Genomic DNA, 18356 nt, shown 5'->3' with positions numbered 1-18356 from the left:
CCTTCATTTTCAACGACTAACTCAGCCCTCGGTCGCGGCGAGGGTCCTTCCGAGGGTCTTTATTTTTTCCAGCCACCCGCGTCGAATTTTCCGGTGGAGGTGCGCGCCGTCGACCCGTTCGTGCCCCCCCCCCTGGGCGCCGTCCCGTACATGTTCAGCGATCGCTTCGCGGTGCCAAAGTCGGGGAAGTTCCTGTGCAGCGACCGCGCGGACTTGGAGTTTTCATTCTCAAATCCAAACGCTCCGTCGTCGTCCTTCCCGTTTAGAAACGACATCTCCAGCGACTCGATCCTCGACAGCAGCTCCGAATTGCTCTCGAGCGCAGCCTTGTGCTCAATCTCGATGAGCGTCTTGCTCCCCCGAAGCGTGTCGTTCTCATCCGCGAGGCGCTGGTTCTCGGACACGTACCGCTGCATCATGGTCTCCGCGCGCTTGACCCGCGTCGCCAGGTCGGTTTTGCTCATGCCCAAAAACTCGGGGTCGATTGGCACCGACCCCATGGGCTCGCCGTCGAAGGAGCTCACGGGAAAGCCGTCCGAACCCGCGGGCGAGCGACGCCCGCGCGAGATCCCGTTCTTCTTGTCGTACAACGGCGGCGGCGGGCCCATGCGCTCGGGCGACGATCGCTCGCTCGAGTACGAATCGGTTCGAACGATGGCGTCGACGGGCAGCCCGAGCTGCCCTCTGAGCACGGCGTTTTCCTTCTTGAGGAGCTCCACCTCGTGCCGGAGGTTGCTGATGAGCGCCTGGGTCGGGTCCTGCATGACGGACGGACGGTTGATGATATTCCTGGCTCGCGTGGCGTAATGCAGCGTGCTCAGCGTCTCTTCCATGTGGTTGGACGACGGGGAGCAGCACGCGATCATGAGCGCGAGGGAGGAACCCCCGAGGGAGTCCATGAGCAGCTTGGTGAGCTTGCTGTCGCGGTAGGGGATGTGGTTGTTCTTCTCGCCGTCCGACAGCATGGCGATCACCTTGCCCAGCATGAACAGCGAGCGGTTGATGTTCCCGGTCTCCTTGACCATGCTCCCCTCGCTCTTGCTGCTCTTCAGGCGCTCAGACCCGGCGAGATCCACAAAGCTAACCTTGCCAAACTTGCTCATCGTCACGCCGTCGCGGCTGGCGTGCGACTCGACGTGGACCGTCATCATGGAGTGCGACCGCGACGAGTCCTTGTTGAGCTCGTGGCTGCCCACCCTGCGATTCCTCGTGCCCCGCGCGACGACCGCGAGCGCGTCGTCGAGGCACGAGCAGTCGACGGTGACGAGATCGGGAACGTAGAAACCCCTCTGCGGCTCCCACCGCTCCGTCAGCTGTCGCTCGTTATCTCCCGACAGCAAGTCGTAGATGGCCTCGTTGTAGATCTCCAGGTACGTGCACTTGACCCTGAACTTGACCCCGGGTCCGGCGCGGTTCACCGCGGCGAAGATGTGCGCGAGCGATCGGGTCATGATGCCGTCGTCGCCGCCCCCGCCGGCCCAGCCTTGCCGCTCGATGAGTTCCTCGCGTCCGCTCATGCTGAACGTCTTGCCCGAACCCGTCTGTCCGTACGCGAAGATGGTGGCGGCGTATCCGTGCAGCGCGCTGTCCAGCAGTCTGGGAACCCCGCACTTGATCATCACCTCGGGCTGCGACGTGTCCGGCGAGAGGCACGCGTCGAAATTGAACTGGCGCATGCCGTCCACGACGGTCAGCGATCGCTGATCGTCCGCCACCTCCACCGTGTTGCGTTCCCCTCGGCCAAGTTCCCCGTTGCTCAGCGGCCGAACTCTGACGACGACCTTGACTGCGCTGCCCGAACCGGCACCGCCGTTGCTCCGCGTGGACGCGCCCCCGGCCGAGTGGGCGCTGTTGCTCGGGGATGGGGGCGCGCTCCCGTGCGCGCTCCGCCTGGAGACGGCGCCGAGGCCGCCGCCGTGGGCGGACATGTCGCGCGAGTTCTCGCGCGACATCCGCCCCTCGCCCATCCCGTTGCCGTACCTCGACCCGGCACCCGGCGAGTGCGCTCCCGCGACCCCGCGCGCGTGTCGGTCAACCGGCGCGCCGTGCTTCGCCGGCGATCCCACGGGGGTTCCCCCGCCCGCCGAGCTTCCGCTGTTGTGGCGCGCCAGCGCGCCCATGCCCCGCGGCTGTCGCGATGACGGAGGAGCCATCCCCGCCATTTCGTCCCTCGTCGCCTGAACGAACCCGGGAGGTGTGAACGGCCGGCGGTGTCGGGCGCGTTTGACCCGTACTCGCGCGGCGCGAATGGCCGAGAGTGGCGGGAGACCAAACCGCGTCTCTTCGGGTTTCCCGGAGGGTGGGTCGCCAAACCGTGACGGACGAGTCCTTTTTTCAGACCAGTCTCGCAAACGATCCCCACCTCGTGTGCCGTGTTGAACGCGAATCCGCCGAAGGAATAAAGGCAAATCACACAAAATATCCCACAGAGATCGTGACTCATTTCACCTGGTAAAAGTTTCCAAATCGGGATCGCCGACGAGCCGGAGCCGGCCGAGCTCGATTCGATTCGCGTCCTCCGGCTTGGCTCCGGCACCGGCAAAGACTCTGCCAACCGCGAGCGAGCTCGGCACCAAGCGTCGTCATCGTTTCCGGGTGTCGGCGGCAAGCGCCATGCTCGGCGACTACCTCACCGCGCTGCTCGTCGCGGTGCTCGGATACATCTACCCGGTGTACCTGTGCTTCAAGGTGAGCGGATACCCGCGGTCGCGCCCCACGCCGTCGCGGCTCCCGTCTCGCGCCCGTGCCCTCTTTCCCCCTCTTCGCCGAGATCCCAACCCAGCGAGCGCGGTCGTCCTGACGTGTTCCCCCGACATCCGACCCACCAGGCGCTGGAGAAGCACAAGCGTAAGCCCGAGGCCCTGCGCGGGTGGTGCATCTACTGGGTCGTCATCGCCCTGTACACCGTCGGCGCGCAGATCGCCGATCGGTTCGTCTTTTGGCTCCCGATGTACTGCGAGGCGAAGGTGGCGTTCGTGACGTACCTGTGGCACCCTCGGACGCAGGGCGCCCTCTACATCTACGACACCTTCGTCGCCCCCTTCCTCGCCAAGCACGAGCCGGACATCGATCGACGCATAGACGAGACGAGGGCGAGCGTCGGCGACGTGGTGGTGCGCAACTCGAGGGGCGCCGTGGATTTCGTGCGAAATAAGATGGCCAACCTGCTGCTTAGCGTGCCGCAGGCGAACGGGGACGGACGCGGGAGCGAGGCGAGGTACATGGGAGCCAGGAACGCGACGGAGGCGGCGGCGACGGCGTACACCAGGGTCCCTCCGAAACCTCGGTCCGACTGATTGATGGAATCGGGGAAAACCATTTTTTCATAGGCAAAATAACGAATGCTGTTTCAAACTTCATCGTCCTCGCTTTGAAACCGCTTTCAAACGTGAGCCGGGTCAACGTCAGCCCGGCCGCGGCTGCTTGCGAAGGCTTCGAGTGTCCGCCAAAAAAAGGGAACGTGAGCTCAGCTTCGGCAGACCGACACGGCCTCTGGGAGGTACCGTGCGGTCGTGCGGACGGGAGCGGGTGTTGGCTCCTTAGAGGTACGTCTCAGTAGTCATTCCGACCCGCCAGACCCGCGCGAATCGCGTCGCCCAGCGCGTGTCGCGCGCAATTCGGGAGTACGGCTTAGTCACGGCCTAGCCGTGAGCGGAAACGCGATTTTGCCGTGACTCTCGGGCGAATCGCGCGTGCTCACGCGGCTCGCGAGCCGGTTCGGACGCGTGCGCGCCGTCGCGTGGACTTTTTGAGTGTGCCAGGTTTCGTTTCGATCGTCTACACGCCCCGCGCGATCGTCATCGCGTGTCACAGGCGACGATTCCGACGAGTTCGACACGCATTCAACTTTTTTGGCCACACCGGGCAACAACTGAGCGAACTCGATTGTTCCTTTCCTCCCGCGCGCAGTTGGTCGGCGACGATGGCGGTGAGACGGGGTTCTCGGCGCCCCAAGACTTACGATGAAATGTGCGAGGGCATCCCCAATTATTCTCTGTTCATCCTGGGCAAGCGCAACCCGATTCGCGCGGCAACCATCAGCTTGGTGAAGGGGCCGTACTTCGACCAATTCATCCTCCTGTTGATTCTCGCCAACTGCGTCTTCCTCGCGATGGACACGAACGAGGTGCTGTTCGAAGAGAGCTCGTGGGGCAAAGCGGTGTCGATGTCCGAGGTCGTTTTCACGGGCATATACGTGGTGGAGATGATCCTGAAAATCATCGCCATGGGCTTCGTGCTGGGGAAGGGGAGCTACCTGAGCGATCCCTGGAACAGGATGGACTTTTTCGTCGTCGTGCTCGGACTGTTGGCGTACCTGCCGGGCATGGGAAACTTCTCGGGGATCAGGACGGTGCGAATATTGCGTCCGCTGCGAACGATCACCGGCGTGAGGGGCATGCGGCAGCTCGTGGTGACCCTGCTCCGGTCCCTGCCGATGCTCCTCGACGTTTTGATCCTGGTGTTCTTTGCGTTTTTCATCTTCGGCATCGTCGGCTTACAGCTGTTCATGTCGAAGACGTCGCAGCGGTGCGCCATCTTGGCCAACCCCGCGAGCGGGTGCGCGTCATGCGGCTTACAGGACATCGCGGGGTACACGGGATGCGCCGCCAGCTGTGCGCTACCCGCGGCACCCGTGTGGGAGTTTCAGGGGGGCGAGGGCGGCGACGAGCTGTGCTCCGGCCCTAGTTTGGGCTCCTATCCGAACCGCGGGGACGGCGGCGAAGGGAACTCGTGTCCGGCCGGCCAGTACTGCGTCACCCAGCGAAAGCAGGATCTGCCAAACTTTGGGTACAGCAACTTCGACAACATCGCGTGGGCGTGGCTGACAATCTTCCAGTGCATCAGCATGGAGGGCTGGACCAACATCATGTACATGGTCATGGACACGGTGACGACGTGGACGTGGCCGTACTTCGTCGTCCTCATCGTCTTCGGATCGTTTTTCGCCGTGAACTTGGCGCTCGCGGTGCTGTTCGTGTACTTCACCGGCGCGGGGACGGATGGGGAGGATCCGGATGAGGAGAAGGAGTTACCCTTGCCGACGCAGGACGGCGAGGTGGCGGTGACGCACAAGAACGCTCTGCAGAAAGTATGTTTCAACATCGCGTCCTCGACCCGGTTCGAGCAGCTCACGATCGGTCTCATCATCCTTAACACCGTGGTGATGGCGTCAGATCACAACCGCATGCCAAAGGAGCAACAGCAGGCTAACGAGTACGTCAACTTTTTCCTCTTCGCCTACTTTGTCGTCGAGATGATCATCAAGCTCATCGGATTCGGCCCGAGGGGCTACGCCAAGGATCAGATGAACCTATTCGACGGGTTCGTAGTGCTCATGTCGTGCGTCGAGGTTGTCGTGGGTTTCATATCGAGCGACAACGGCAACAACTACCTCTCTGTGCTTCGAACGTTTCGTCTGCTTCGCGTGTTCAAGCTGGCGAGGTCGTGGAAGCAGCTGAACGACATCATCACCACGATGTTCAAGTCGCTCGCGGGCATCTCGTATCTCTCCCTGATTTTGTTGCTGTTCATGTACGTGTTTGCGCTGCTGGGCATGCAGCTGTTTGGGTACGAGTTTATCGACTGCGGCGGCTACGGCATCGAGGCGGCGTCTAAGAACTGCCCGGCGGGGATGACGAAGGAGTGCCCGGACCACTTCGACTGCTACGCGCCGTGCGAATCGTCGCAGGTTGGGCAGTGGGTGACGTTCACGGGCGCCGAGGGCGTCGGGGGCGAGTGCATCAAGTACAGCGGGCAGAAGTGGAACCCCGGCAAGCGAACGGAGGAGCCCGTGGCGGAGGAGTTTCTGGTGAAGCTCGGCAGGAGCGACCACGCTAGGCACTCGTTCGACAACATCTTCTGGGCGTTCATCACGATATTCCAGATACTCACCGGCGAGAACTGGAACGAGGTGATGTACGACGGCATGAGGCACGTGAGCGAGTGGACGTGCATCTACTTCATCGTGCTGGTGGTGCTGGGCAACTACATCATCCTAAACCTGTTCCTTGCGATCCTCCTCGATAACTTCGCCGCTGGAGATAACGAGGAAGGGGAGAAAGGGGAGGGGAAGAAAGGGTCGAGGCCGTCCTCGCGCGCCAATGCTGGCAGCCGACCGGGCTCGCAAGGCCCGTCGATCAAGGACGAGAAGGGAAACAAGCTAAAGAGCTACAACTCAATAGCGGCGTGGAAAGCTGAGGATTTCAACCCGAAGACGAGCGAGCTGGACAAGCTCAAGGCGCAGGGCGTGGACCCAAAGCACATCTTATACGGTAAGCACGTCCCCGCGCTCAAGCACAGGTCGCTGTACATCTTCGGCCCCAAAAATCCGCTGCGGCTGGCCATCGCAAAGGTCATCTACCACAGATACTTTGAGTACTTCATCATCGGCGTGATCCTGATTAGCTCGATCATCCTGGCGGTGGACGGTCCGGCGTACAGTAAAGACGCCCCCGTGTACAACAAGGAGCTGCCCAATGTGGAGGATAAGCTCAAGACGGCGATGGACATATTGGATATCGTGTTCCTCTTTATGTTTGTGCTTGAGGCGATGATGAAGGTGATCGTCCGCGGCTTCGTCGCGCACGAAGGGGCTTACCTGCGCAGCGCCTGGAACGTGCTCGATTTCATCATCGTCATCGTGGGGTTGATCGCGTTCGGCATCGAGTACAGCGACGGGTCCTCGCGCGACCTGATGGCGGTGAGGGCGCTTCGAACGTTCAGGGCGTTGAGACCCCTGCGCATGGCGTCGCGAGCGCAGGGCATGAAGGTTGTGGTCAACGCCCTGTTCAGCGCGGTTCCCGGGATCACCAACGTGGCGTTCGTGTGCCTCTTGTTCTACGTCATCTTCGGCATCCTCGGCCTCAACCTCTTCATGGGGAAGATGTATTACTGCGCGGACACCGACGACCTGTCCACGCGACTGGTCCCGGAGAGTATGGGAGTCAAGGACGCCGACATGACCAGGAAGTGGTGCTTCCGCGACGACGGCGCGCACTTTTACTACTGCCCGGCCAAGGACGATCCCCTGTACGCCAGCAGAAACGCGTGGACGAGCGTGATGGACCTACCCCGCGCCTCGGGAGACTCGTGGACGTGCGCCAAGACGACGGCTGGCGTGGGATTCACCGCCGCTTGGGACGCGGGCGTGACGGGAACGTCCGGCGCCGAGTGGACGTGCACGCCGGGGGCGGCCACGGTGGCCGCGTACGGGTCGGTCGGCGAGCTGAGCGCGCTGGCGGCGGCGAACGGCGCCGGTAACTACACGATCCAGTCGACGTGCGAACCGAGGGCGTACAACACGCACTGGACCAACCCGCGCGATTACGATTTTGACAACATCGGGCACTCCATGCTCTCGTTGTTCGAGATGGCGACGCTCGAGGGCTGGCTGGAGATCATGTACCACGGCGCGGACACCACCGAAGTCGACCTGCAGCCGATACGGGATAACAACCCGTACTACTGCCTCTTCTTTGCGTTTTTCATCATCGTGGGATCCTTCTTTGTCATGAACTTGTTTGTCGGCGTGACCATCGACAAGTTCAACGAGATGAAGGAGAAGCAGGAGAAGAGCGTGTTCATGACCGACGAGCAGCAATCGTGGGTCACGATCCAGCGTCTGTTGGTGGGAATCAGGCTGAAGAAGACGGCGAACAGGCCACTGAACCGCATGCGCAACTTCATCTACGATGTCGTCACCAGCCGATCGTTTGAGACGCTGATTCTGTGTCTCATCATGGCGAACATCCTCGTCATGTCCATGACCCACGCGGACATGTCGGATGAGTTTGAGAATGTTTTGTTCCTCCTCAACTGCGGGTTCGCGGGTATCTTTGCGATCGAGGCGATCATGAAGCTCATCGCGTTCAAGCCCAGCGGATACTTCCGGGATCCCTGGAACACGTTTGATTTCATGGTTGTCTCGCTGTCCGTCGCGGGCATCGCGGTGACCTTGACCACGGACATCTCAGCTACGTATCTGAGCATCATCCGTGTGTTCCGCGTGGCGAGAATCTTCAGACTGATTCCCAAGGCGAAGGGGCTGAAGAAGTTGTTCCAGACGTTGCTCTATTCGCTTCCGGCTCTGGCCAACGTGGGCAGCGTCTTGTTCCTGTTCTTCTTCATCTTCGCCGTTCTCGGCATGAACCTGTTCGGTAAGGTTCGCGTCACCGGCAACTTCCTCAACAGGTATGCCAACTTCGAGACGTTCGGGTACTCGATGCTGACGTTGTTCCGCATGGCGACTGGCGAAGCTTGGAACGGCATCATGCACGACTGCATGATCACAAAGCAGTGCGTCTATTACCAGGACCCGACGACTGGAGACGTGACCTACTACGACCAGGATGATAAATTCTGGCAGGATCTGAACGAGGACCTGTACACCAACCAGTGCACTCCGCACCCGGTGGGCGCGATCATCTTCTTCTGCTTCTTCTGCATCCTGTGCGCGTTTGTCATGCTCAACCTCGTCATCGCGGTCATCTTGGACAACTTCCAGAACAACTCAAAGACATCAGAGCTCGGCGTGAGCAAGGAGGACATGATGCACTTCACAGACGTCTGGATGCGCCTGGATCCGAGGGCGACCTACTATATTCCCGCGGAAAGTCTGCCACGTGTTATCGGCGCGATGGACCACCCGGTGGGCACGCGAGGTTTGAGCAAGCGCGAGGCCAAGACAAAATGCATGCATATCATCATGACGGTTGATATTCCCAACCACGACGGCAAGATTCACTTCCTCGAGACCCTCCACGCGCTGACGGGGAGGATCGCCGGGACGGAGCTGCCGGAGTCCGAGGAGGTCAAGGTCAGAGACTCGATGGTGGACAGGTTGCCCACCTTTGCGAGCGACAAGGACGTCCCAAAGTTCACGGCGGCGCACTTCCACGCGGCGCTCTACGTGCAGGCTGCCGTGAGGGGATACATGCAGCGGTACAGGATGAGGGAGAAGCTGGCGCAGGCGGAGAAGCTCGCGCAGGAGAAGCGGGAGGCGGCGGTGGCGGGAAAATGAGGAGCGCCGAACCACGCCTTTTATTAGCAATCGTTGAAAGACTAAGATTACGGGTAGAGTTGTTGAGACTCGTGACAGCATCTGCGCGTATTCCTCACTTGGATTTTTTCGGTTCGTCAGCCCCCTCCTCCTCCCCGGCCTCGACGAAAGCCCAGATCTCCTTCAACTCCTTCACTCCACCCGCGACGAGCGCGCGGAGGAAGGTGGCGCCGAGGATACCCGGCACGATGTAAAGAAGAGCCGGCTGCGCCGCGTTGAACACGTTCATCACCACAATCGTCGTCGCCAATCCGGCAAAGTACCCGAAGATCACCGCCGGGAAGTACCGCTTGGGCGCCGGCTTACCCTCCGCCTTCGCCTGCGCCGCGCGCTGCAGGTCCATTCGCAGCGTGAGCGCCACGTAAATCCCCGGCACCACGATGTCGCCCAGTCCGAGCATGCTGAAGGGCGACTTCGACCCGGGCTCGACGACTCTCGGAAACAGGAGCTTGATGGGGGCGTCGAAGGACTTGGCGACGGTGACCATGACGGGGGTGAAGAACACCCAGAAGATGTCGTAGAAGAAGAGTCCCACGAGCAGGATGGTGCCGATCTGCACGCTGTCCAGCGTGAGAAACTCGACGCCGGTGAGGGAAAACGCGAGACCGAGGGCGTTGTTTGCCACCCAGTGTTTCTCCATCACATACCACCCGCAGAAGCCGCACGCGGCGACGCCGGCGATGAGCTCCGGCGGCGTGCACTCCAGCTTGGTCGGTCCGTCGGTGATGAGCGGGATCGTGGGTAGGGTTCCGAATTTCATAACCCTGCCCGCGAAGGATTTGGGGACGAACCGCGCGAGCACGGGGGAGAGGCAGCCGACCAGAGCGAAGATCCCGAGCACGACGAAGTACCCGGTGAGCAGCTTGTTCACCAGATCCTTCGGCAGGTACTTGAACAGGACGAAGAATCCGAAGAGGACGCAGCTGCCGATGACGGGGAACCGCATGGCGTCCTGCTTGGTCATCGCCTCGGTGTTTCCCTGCGCCGCGGGCTTGATGGATCGGTGCGCACCCGCGTACACCGCCAACGTGGCGGTGGCGAGGATGTGCAGGTTGGGTTCGATGACGGTGACCAGCGCGCAGCACGCCTGGAGGCAGACGAGGAGGACGTGAGCCATCGGCGCGGCGACGTGCCTCGCATCCTCGATGTCCGCCGCAGCCTTAGCCGTCGCTGAACGCGTGCCCGCCATAACACTCGACCTCGTGTCGATCGGATTAATGCCGAGATCTCTCATCAGACGCGCGGCCTCACGACAAACAAAATTTCCAGAACGAACACAGAATCGGCACCCGTGGGGCGGGGAGGCGCGGAGGGAGGTCGGGGCGGTTCGCTATCGCGCCTCGCCTCACCGCTCTCGCCGATGGATCTCAAGAGCATCAAGGGCGCGCTCAAGTCGGCCGCGGGGAAGGCGTCCAAGGCTGCGCACGAGGCTGGGATCTCGGCGTACGCCAGCGCGAAGGGCGCCGTGGCCAACGCCGCGTCCACGGCCACGGGTGCGCTGCGTTGCACGCGCGAGTACGACCTCGACGCCCCGGTCGCGGCATCGGGTGGACCCGGGTGTCTGTTCACCGTCGTGGACGCCACGCGAAGGTGTAAGGGGGGCGCCACGAGCAAGGCTGCCGCTGCCGCCGCTGCTGCCGCTGACCCGACGACGCCCAATTCCAGAGTCAGCGTCTGGCTCCTCGACAAGCGCGCGCTCACCGAGGATGGCCGGCACTCCAAGGAGGAGGTCGAGCAGATGCTGCAACTCATCCGCGACGACGCCTCGCGGATGCTGAAACTCAGGCACCCGGGAGTGCTGCGGCTGGAGCAGCCACTCGAAGAGACCCGAACGCATCTCGCGCTCGTCACCGAACCCGTGTTTGCCTCCGCGGCTGACATCCTCGCCAAGGGCGCCAACCTCGCGGGAAAGCGACGCGAACGCGCCAAGTCGCTGGAGCAGGCGACGGGAGGGGGTGCCGTGGGAGCCGCCGGCGCCGATTCGTCTTCCGGACGCGGACCGTCGCGCGGAGAAACCGAGGGAGCGAGACTCGCAGCGACGAAGCTCTCGCAGCTCGAGGTGAAACACGGCGCGGCGGCGCTGGCGGGTGCCCTACGATTCATCCACGAATCCGCCGGGCTGGTGCTCCGCGGGCTGAACCCGGGGTGCGTGGTGGTGACGAGCCGCGGGGACTGGAAGATCGGCGTCGGGGCGTTCGCGCACGCCAGGGGCGGGACAGATGGCGGCAACCAGGCGGACTTTTACCTCGGACCCTCGGGCGCCGTGAATAAACCGCTAAACGTGGGATACGGTTCCTCGGACAGCGAGGCGTTCGTCACCGGACCTCTGCCGCTGGTTCCCCCCGCGGGATACGTGGCGCCGGAGCTGGTGCTCGGGGCGATGAAGGGCGGGTACGTGGGCGCGGGCGTGGCGGAGCCGACGGGTTCGGCCGACGTCTTTTCCCTCGGCGCCATCGTCCACGAGTTGGCGGGAAATCCGCCGCTGCTGGGCGAGGCGTGCTGTGCGAGCGTCGGCGGGGGCGACGTCGGCGAGGGAGAGTACAGACGCGGGCTGGCGAACGCGCGGTTCGTCGGCGGGTGCGCGTCGGTGGTGTCGAGGATGTGCGCCGAGGATCCGGGGAAAAGAATCGGTTCGGCGGATGTTACAAGTGACGCGTGGTTCGCCAACGACGTCGGCCTCGCCGCGCTTCGCGAGCTGGACGGTTTCATACAGAGCGACGTGTTGTCTCGCGCCGCGTTTCTTCAGTCGCTTCAGGGTCGTTGGGACCTGTTCGACGCGCGGGTGACGCAGTACAGGGTGTTACCCCCGCTGCTCACGGAGCTTCGAACGCCCGAGCTGCAGCCGCTGGTGCTGCCGCTGATCCTCAACCTCGCGGAGCGGCAGACGCCGACGGATTTCAGCGAGTGGACGCTGCCCCACCTGGCGCCTCTCCTGGCCACCGCGACGGGTCACACGCTGGGCACCATATTGAAGTCCACGGCGGCGTTCGCGGACCGCGTGCCCTCCCCTGAAACCTTCGAACTGTACGTCCTCCCGGCTGTCCTGCGAGGCGTCGCCGCGCCGGAGGTGCTCGTACAGGAGGAAGCCCTGCGCCAGGTCACGGCCGCGGCGCACAAGGTGACTCCCGAGACTTTGCGATGCACCGTCGTGCCCTTGCTGCACAAGACCGCGGTGGACACCACGGCCGCCGCGGTGAGGGTCAACGCGTTGGTTGCGCTGGGAAAGATCGCGCCGTGCTTCGCCGTGCCCGAGTTTGACGCGACGCTCGACGCGTTGCACCGGATAGCGGCGAACGACCGCGCCGCCGCCACGGTGATGTGCGTGCTGGGCGTGGCGGACGCCATGGGTAAGGTGGGCGGCGTGAACCTTATCGCGTCCAGGTGCCTGCCGCTGGCGTGTCCGCTGATGCTCGCGCCGGGTCTTAACCGAGCGCAGATCGGGACGGTGAGTCGGGTGTTGGGGGGGATGCTGCGTCGGGTCGAGGAGGCGAGGGTCGCCACCGCGCCGCCCGCGCCGCCCCCTCCCAAGCGACCGCCCGCGTCCGTCGAGGCGACCGCCGCGTCCGGAGGGATTGGAGGGATCGGAGGGGGCGCGGATCCGTTCGCCGCGTCGGGTGCGGCGACGGATCTTTTACGGGGCGCGAACGCGAATGCGAACGCGGGGGAGGGAACTTTGGCAACGCGAAAGGTTGGCGGGACGCCCATTATTCGTGGCTCTACGCCCATGCGTTTGACGCCGCCGCCGGGGGCGGTGCCGAGGGTGTCGTCCGCCACGGAGCAGCTCACCGCCGCGCTCTCCGCGGGCGACAACCTCGAGACGTTGTTCACCGATCTGGGGTACAGACCCGAACCCCCGGGTCCGATGTTCGCCGGGATGAACGTTCACCCGGGGGTGGGAGCTGGGGCGGGTCGCACGGGGCGGGGTGCGGTCGACGCGAAGGAGTTCTCGCTGCTCTGAGGCGCGTCGCGAGTAGAGTTTGCAAAAAAACGGCCGATGAAAACACAGAATGCGGACACGTCCCAAAACCCGGCCCGAGGGTTTCGGCACCGTCACATATCGTTGCAACATGGCCACGCTCTGTACACCCATCGTCGGTTTCGCGGTCGGCGCGCGCGCGCAGACCCGGACGCGCGTCGCCTCCCGCAGCCTCAGCCTGCGCGGTAGCCTCGCGGGCACCGCCCTCGCCGGTACGGAGCCGCGCCATTGACAACCGCCTTATCTGAAAAGAGACAATTTCCCGACACGTCGACGCGCATCCGCGCCGTCTGCGAAACCGACCATGCGTCGCCCTCGCTCACTTACCTTCGCGTCCCGCTTCTTCGTTTCATCAACAGGCACCGCGTCCCGTCAGCAGGCCAACCGCCGCGGATCCCTCTGCGTCGTCGCGGGAAAGAAGGACAAGCGCAAGGCCGGTGGCGGTGGCGGTGGCGCGAAGACCGCCGGCGGTGGCGCGAAGACCGGAGGCAACCAAGGCCACAAATCCCCGGGAAAGGTCAAGGAGGGTTCCGCCTACCAGACCGAGACCCGCAAGATCATCCTCTCCCTCTCCAAGGTCCGCAAGGTCACCCCAACCGGGAAGGAGCTCATCAAGAACATCAACCTCGGGATGTACCTCGGCGCCAAGATTGGCATCTTGGGCGCCAACGGCGCGGGTAAGTCCACCCTGATGAAGATCCTCGCGGGCGTGGACAAGGAGTTCGACGGCGAGATCTATCTCGACGACGGCATCAAGGTCGGGTACCTGCCCCAGGAACCCCCCCTGGACGACGGCGAGACGGTGATGGAGAACATCGAGGTGGGCGTCGCGTCGGTGAAGAAGGACATCGACGAGTACAACCAGATCGCGATGGACATGACCAACCCGGACTGCGACATGGACAAGCTGATGGCCCGCATGGACGCGCTGCAGACCAAGCTCGACGCCACCAACGCGTGGGAGATCGACAGGACCGTGGAGCGCGCGATGGACGCCCTTCGATGCCCCCCGGGTGACGCGCTCGTGAAGAACCTCTCCGGGGGCGAGCGCCGACGCGTCGCCATCTGCCGTTTGCTCCTCGCGCAGCCCGACATCCTGCTCCTGGACGAGCCCACGAACCACCTGGACGCGGAGAGCGTGGCGTGGCTCGAGAAGTTCCTCGCCACGTTCCCGGGCACCGTCGTCGCGATCACGCACGACCGCTACTTCCTGGACAACGTCGCGGGGTGGATCCTCGAGCTCGACCGCGGCGAGGGCATCCCGTTCGAGGGCAACTACAGCGCCTGGTTGGAGTCCAAGTCCAAGCGGCTGGAATCCGAGCAGAAGAAGCAGGACGCGCTGTCGCGAACGATCAACCAGGAGCTGGAGTGGGTGAGAAAGAACGCCAAGGGCCAACAGAAGAAGGGTAAGGCTCGCCTTCGAGCGTACGAGGAACTCTGCGACGAGGCTAACAAGTTCACCGCGCGAGCGGACCTCGACAGCATCACGATCCCCGCCGCCCCACGCCTCGGCGACGTCGTCGTGGACGTGAAGGGCGTGTCCAAGGGGTACGAGGGCCGCGGCCTGCTCATCGACGGACTCGATTGCGCGATACCGCCCGGCGCCGTCGTCGGCATCGTCGGCGCCAACGGCGCCGGCAAGACGACGCTGTTCAAGATGATCACCGGAATCGACGAGCCCGACAAGGGCGAGGTGGTCGTGGGCGAGACGGTCAAGCTGATGTACGTGGACCAGAGCCGCGATTCGCTGAACGACGACAAGACGGTCTTCGAGGAGCTCTCCGGCGGCGCGGAGGAGATCTCGCTCGGTTCTCGAACCGTCAACGCGAGGGCGTACTGCAGCTGGTACAACTTCAAGAGTGCCGATCAGCAGAAGAAGGTCGGGCAGCTCTCCGGCGGCGAGCGCAATCGACTGCAGCTCGCCAAGACGCTCACGTCGGGGGGTAACGTCCTGATGCTCGACGAGCCCACGAACGACCTCGACGTGACGACGCTGAGGGCGCTGGAAGAGGCCATCACGTCTTGGAACGGCGTCACCATGTGCATCAGCCACGACAGGTGGTTCCTGAACAAGATATGCACGCACATCATGGCGTACGAGGGGGACTCGCAGGTGACGTTCTTCCAGGGATCGTATGACGAGTACGAGGAGCACAGGAAGGAGCGCATGGGGGGCGGCGAGCCGACCAGGATCAAGTACAGGCCAATGCCCGCCATGGCGTGATGAATTTAGTTAACCATGAATACCGCGTAATACCGCGTAAATATTAAACTGCACATCCACTTGAAGATTTCACGCAACTCGTAATTGAAGAAAATAGGACCGCGATTCAGCGCGAATACGGTCACGTTTGATCGTCAACTGAAAATCCATCAGTGAGAATCTGGACGCAAGTTGAAGAAAGGGAGGCATCCCGCTCTACGTGCGACCCTTTTGTACGTGCGCTTGGTTAACCGCCTAGCCGCAGGAACGATGTCTGCGATTCGCAAGAAGGTGAGCACGCGTCCGAGCTGCATGCCACCCACGCGGCGCCGTCGCACGCGCTTCGGCTTCGCGTTTCCGCGCGGCTCATCATCGAGCCCTAGTTTTCCGCCGAGACCCGGAGCCATCGCGAGCCATCGACTGCCGCCGAGACGAGACGCTGACGGATCCCTCGCCCCTTTCTCTTCCCAACAGATCGTTAAGGACGATGGCGCCGCCCTCTCTGAGTTCGAGAAGGAGGTTGCTCAGGTGCGTGTCGGATCCCGGGCCCCACACACCGGCGCGAGGTCCCGCTTTTCCAGGGATCGCCGTTAGGGTTTTTTTCCAGTGCGCGCGGGCCGAGAAATGGCGAGAGACGCAGTCCGGCGGCGAGCGCGAGCGTGGTCAATCGAGGACCCGCGGCGTCCACGCTCGGCCGCGCGGGAGTGTATCGGATGCGAACTAACCGCCGCGCGCGTTCGAACGCGCCCCGGATCGTCGCGGCTCGGCCCGCGCGCGCACGCCGTCGGGCTCGTCGACGCGAAAACAACACCGCGGAACACCGGACTGACCTTCCCACCCTCCAATCTTTTCCCCCCTCACTCCAGGCTCTCTTCGACCTCGAGGCCACCAACAACGAGCTCAAGGCTGAGCTCAAGGACCTCTACATCAACGGTGCGCAGGAGGTTGACGTGTCCGGTGGCCGCACCGCGGTCGTGATCCACGTCCCCTTCCGCAAGCTCAAGGCGTTCAACAAGATCCAGCAGAGGCTGGTGCGCGAGCTCGAGAAGAAGTTCAGCGGCAAGGATGTGGTGCTCGTCGCGACCCGCCGCATCAACCCGGTTCCCTCCTCCGGCTTCGCCCGCGCCAGGCCCAGGTCTCGCACCCTCACCGCGGTCCACACCGCCCTCCTCGAGGACCTCGTCTACCCCACCGAGATTGTCGGCAAGCGCCAGCGCTACAGGCTGGATGGCTCCAGGCTCCTCAAGGTGTACCTCGATCCCAAGGATCGCAACACCACCGAGTACAAGCTGGACACTTTCGCGGGCGTGTACAAGAAGCTCACCGGTAAGGAGGTCGTCTTCGAGTTCCCCGTCCAGGAGTCCGCCTAAGCGTCGGAGACGCTTGGACGCGATTCGCGGAGGTAGAGACTCTTAGAGTATTGGGGGGGTTTGTAACGCGAGAGATTATTCGCTTTCGTGCTCATCAGAGTATCGCGTCGTTCGTTCGCTCGACTTTCTCGCGTGTTAAATGCCGTGTTCAGTGACGTCTAGGACCCTAAAACCCCCCTTAAGCCCTCTCAGTTCCCGCCCGTCATCTGCGAAGCCTTGAGCTTCCTCAGCTGCAGCCTCACCTCCGAGTCCGTCTTGGCGAGGATCCGGCGCTCGCTGACTCGAACCCTCGCCGCCGCCACCGATCGCTGCGTCTGCCGCACGGGCTCCGGGAACACCCCCACCCACGCGTCGGCGTCGGGGAACTTCTTCAGCTCCTCCTCGGACGGCCCGCGCAGCTCGGCGAGGAAGCTCTTCTTCTTCTTCGCCTGCTTACCCGCCGGTTTCGTCGGGTCCGACGTCGCAATCTCCCTGTCCTTCTCCAGCGTGTTTGGATACTTGGACAGCGCGTCTGACGTGATATCCGCGAGGAGCTCGCGAACGGCAATCTCGCCCGCGACGCCGCCCAAAACCTCCCCCTGCGTCCCCCTCTTCCCCTTCGTGATGGCGCCCAGCAGCCCCCCCACCGCGCGGTTGCCGATGAGCGCCTTCTCCGCCAGCCCCGGCAGTTCCTTCGGGTCATCCGGGTCGCACAGAGCGAAGGATGCGTACTGGAGCAGCTGCTTCGGGTACCCGTTGAGCTTGAGCGGGAACGCCTCGACGGGGGACAACCCGATGCGCCTCAGCGCGTCCGCCTTGGCGTCCGCGTGTCGATCGTTCGGGTCGATGCCGAGCACCACCTCGAACTCGTCGTCCGGGTTCTCGCCCACGGCTGGCGCAAAGCCGTACGAGATGAGCAACTCCGACGACGGCCTCGGACCGTAAGACGCGTACACCTGCTCGCCGGGTTTGTACCTGCGATCGGGCGAGAGGCAGACGGCGCCGCCGGTGTCGTCGATGTACGCGTCGCACCCCGGTCTGTGGTTGAGCATGTCCGCCCACGGCACCAGCGCGAGTGCGCCGCCGCGGTTGGGCAGACGGATGAGCCGCGAGAAGAGCACGTCGAATGCCCATCGAAGCGCGCCGGGCGTGAGCTGGGGGAAGGACGCGCGGATCTCGTCGATCGCGGCGTCGACGGAGGCCTGTCGCTCCATCGCCGCGCGCTGTGAGGGCGAACCCGCGAGGAGCTCCTTGACGTCCTCCTCGGGCCAGTCCAGGACGCCGCCCGTGCGCCTGGGAAGCGCCCTGACGTACGTGGCGAAGCGCGATCCGTCCGCACCCGCGTCGATCGCCAGCGCCTGCTCGGCGAGGAACGCGGCGAGCACCGACCACTCCTGGAGGTTGGCGTGCGCGGGGCCGAGGTTGGACTCCGCGATGGCGCGCTCAACCGTGATCAGGGTGCTCTCGGGAATGTCCAGAAGGGACTCGCCGCGGCGGACCTCCTCGGTGGCGACGAGCCCACGGCCCTCGGGGAGGTCCACCACCAGCTCGAGCTTCTGCGCGGGCAGCGCCTGCTGCGTCGTCATCCAGCGCATGAACTCCTCCTTGGTCGCGGTGCCGACGCACGCGGGGATCTCATCGTCGCTCGCGCGCGTCTCCGGGAGAGCCTCCGAGTCTTGAGCGACGTCGGTATCCGAGATCGCGCGCGCGCGGGGGGCGAGATTCGCGGACGACGATGATGAGACCCGTCGGGCGAGCGGGGCGGTTGCG

The 18356-nt window shown here is 63.6% G+C and overlaps 7 protein-coding genes across 7 annotated transcripts; 5 read left to right on the top strand and 2 right to left on the bottom strand.

The window, feature by feature from the left end:
* Positions 1-668: 668 nt before the first annotated feature.
* Positions 669-1787, bottom strand: MICPUN_67858 (predicted protein; the record flags this gene model as incomplete). The annotated part of the gene is made up of 1 exon (XM_002508479.1): positions 669-1787. A coding segment is annotated over one exon (1119 nt), but the record flags the coding sequence as incomplete, so codon positions are not given.
* A 763-nt stretch (positions 1788-2550) lies between these two features.
* Positions 2551-3354, top strand: MICPUN_95307 (predicted protein). Its single transcript, XM_002508758.1, has 2 exons — positions 2551-2688; positions 2829-3354. Exons 1-2 carry the CDS (start codon positions 2614-2616, stop codon positions 3294-3296), a joined length of 543 nt encoding a protein of 180 aa, XP_002508804.1. The 5' UTR covers positions 2551-2613; the 3' UTR covers positions 3297-3354.
* Positions 3355-3967: 613 nt separating this feature from the next.
* On the top strand, positions 3968-9814 carry CAV1 (voltage-gated ion channel superfamily; the record flags this gene model as incomplete). The annotated part of the gene is made up of 6 exons (XM_002508757.1): positions 3968-4557; positions 4612-5568; positions 5824-6454; positions 6491-6943; positions 7274-8299; positions 8366-9814. The coding sequence occupies 6 exons, from the start codon at positions 3968-3970 to the stop codon at positions 9017-9019; spliced, it is 4311 nt and encodes a 1436-aa protein (XP_002508803.1). The 3' UTR covers positions 9020-9814.
* A 604-nt stretch (positions 9815-10418) lies between these two features.
* MICPUN_62005 (predicted protein) lies at positions 10419-13060 on the top strand (the record flags this gene model as incomplete). Its single annotated transcript, XM_002508756.1, has 1 exon — positions 10419-13060. The coding sequence occupies one exon, from the start codon at positions 10419-10421 to the stop codon at positions 13014-13016; it is 2598 nt and encodes an 865-aa protein (XP_002508802.1). The 3' UTR covers positions 13017-13060.
* Positions 13061-13125: 65 nt separating this feature from the next.
* On the top strand, positions 13126-15321 carry MICPUN_106164 (ATP-binding cassette superfamily; the record flags this gene model as incomplete). Its single annotated transcript, XM_002508755.1, has 2 exons — positions 13126-13246; positions 13394-15321. The coding sequence occupies 2 exons, from the start codon at positions 13126-13128 to the stop codon at positions 15256-15258; spliced, it is 1986 nt and encodes a 661-aa protein (XP_002508801.1). The 3' UTR covers positions 15259-15321.
* A 154-nt stretch (positions 15322-15475) lies between these two features.
* MICPUN_91845 (predicted protein) lies at positions 15476-16703 on the top strand. The gene is made up of 3 exons (XM_002508754.1): positions 15476-15528; positions 15712-15765; positions 16104-16703. Exons 1-3 carry the CDS (start codon positions 15508-15510, stop codon positions 16605-16607), a joined length of 579 nt encoding a protein of 192 aa, XP_002508800.1. The 5' UTR covers positions 15476-15507; the 3' UTR covers positions 16608-16703.
* A 92-nt stretch (positions 16704-16795) lies between these two features.
* On the bottom strand, positions 16796-18172 carry MICPUN_97985 (set domain protein; the record flags this gene model as incomplete). Its single annotated transcript, XM_002508478.1, has 2 exons — positions 16796-16895; positions 16995-18172. 2 exons carry the CDS (start codon positions 18170-18172, stop codon positions 16796-16798), a joined length of 1278 nt encoding a protein of 425 aa, XP_002508524.1.
* Positions 18173-18356: the final 184 nt, after the last annotated feature.

Source organism: Micromonas commoda, chromosome 10, assembly GCF_000090985.2.
Source record: "Micromonas commoda chromosome 10, complete sequence".
In the NCBI taxonomy this organism is placed as follows: Eukaryota; Viridiplantae; Chlorophyta; class Mamiellophyceae; order Mamiellales; family Mamiellaceae; genus Micromonas; species Micromonas commoda.
Note: the sequence above shows the minus strand (reverse complement) of the source record. Positions and strands in the feature narration are given on the sequence as shown.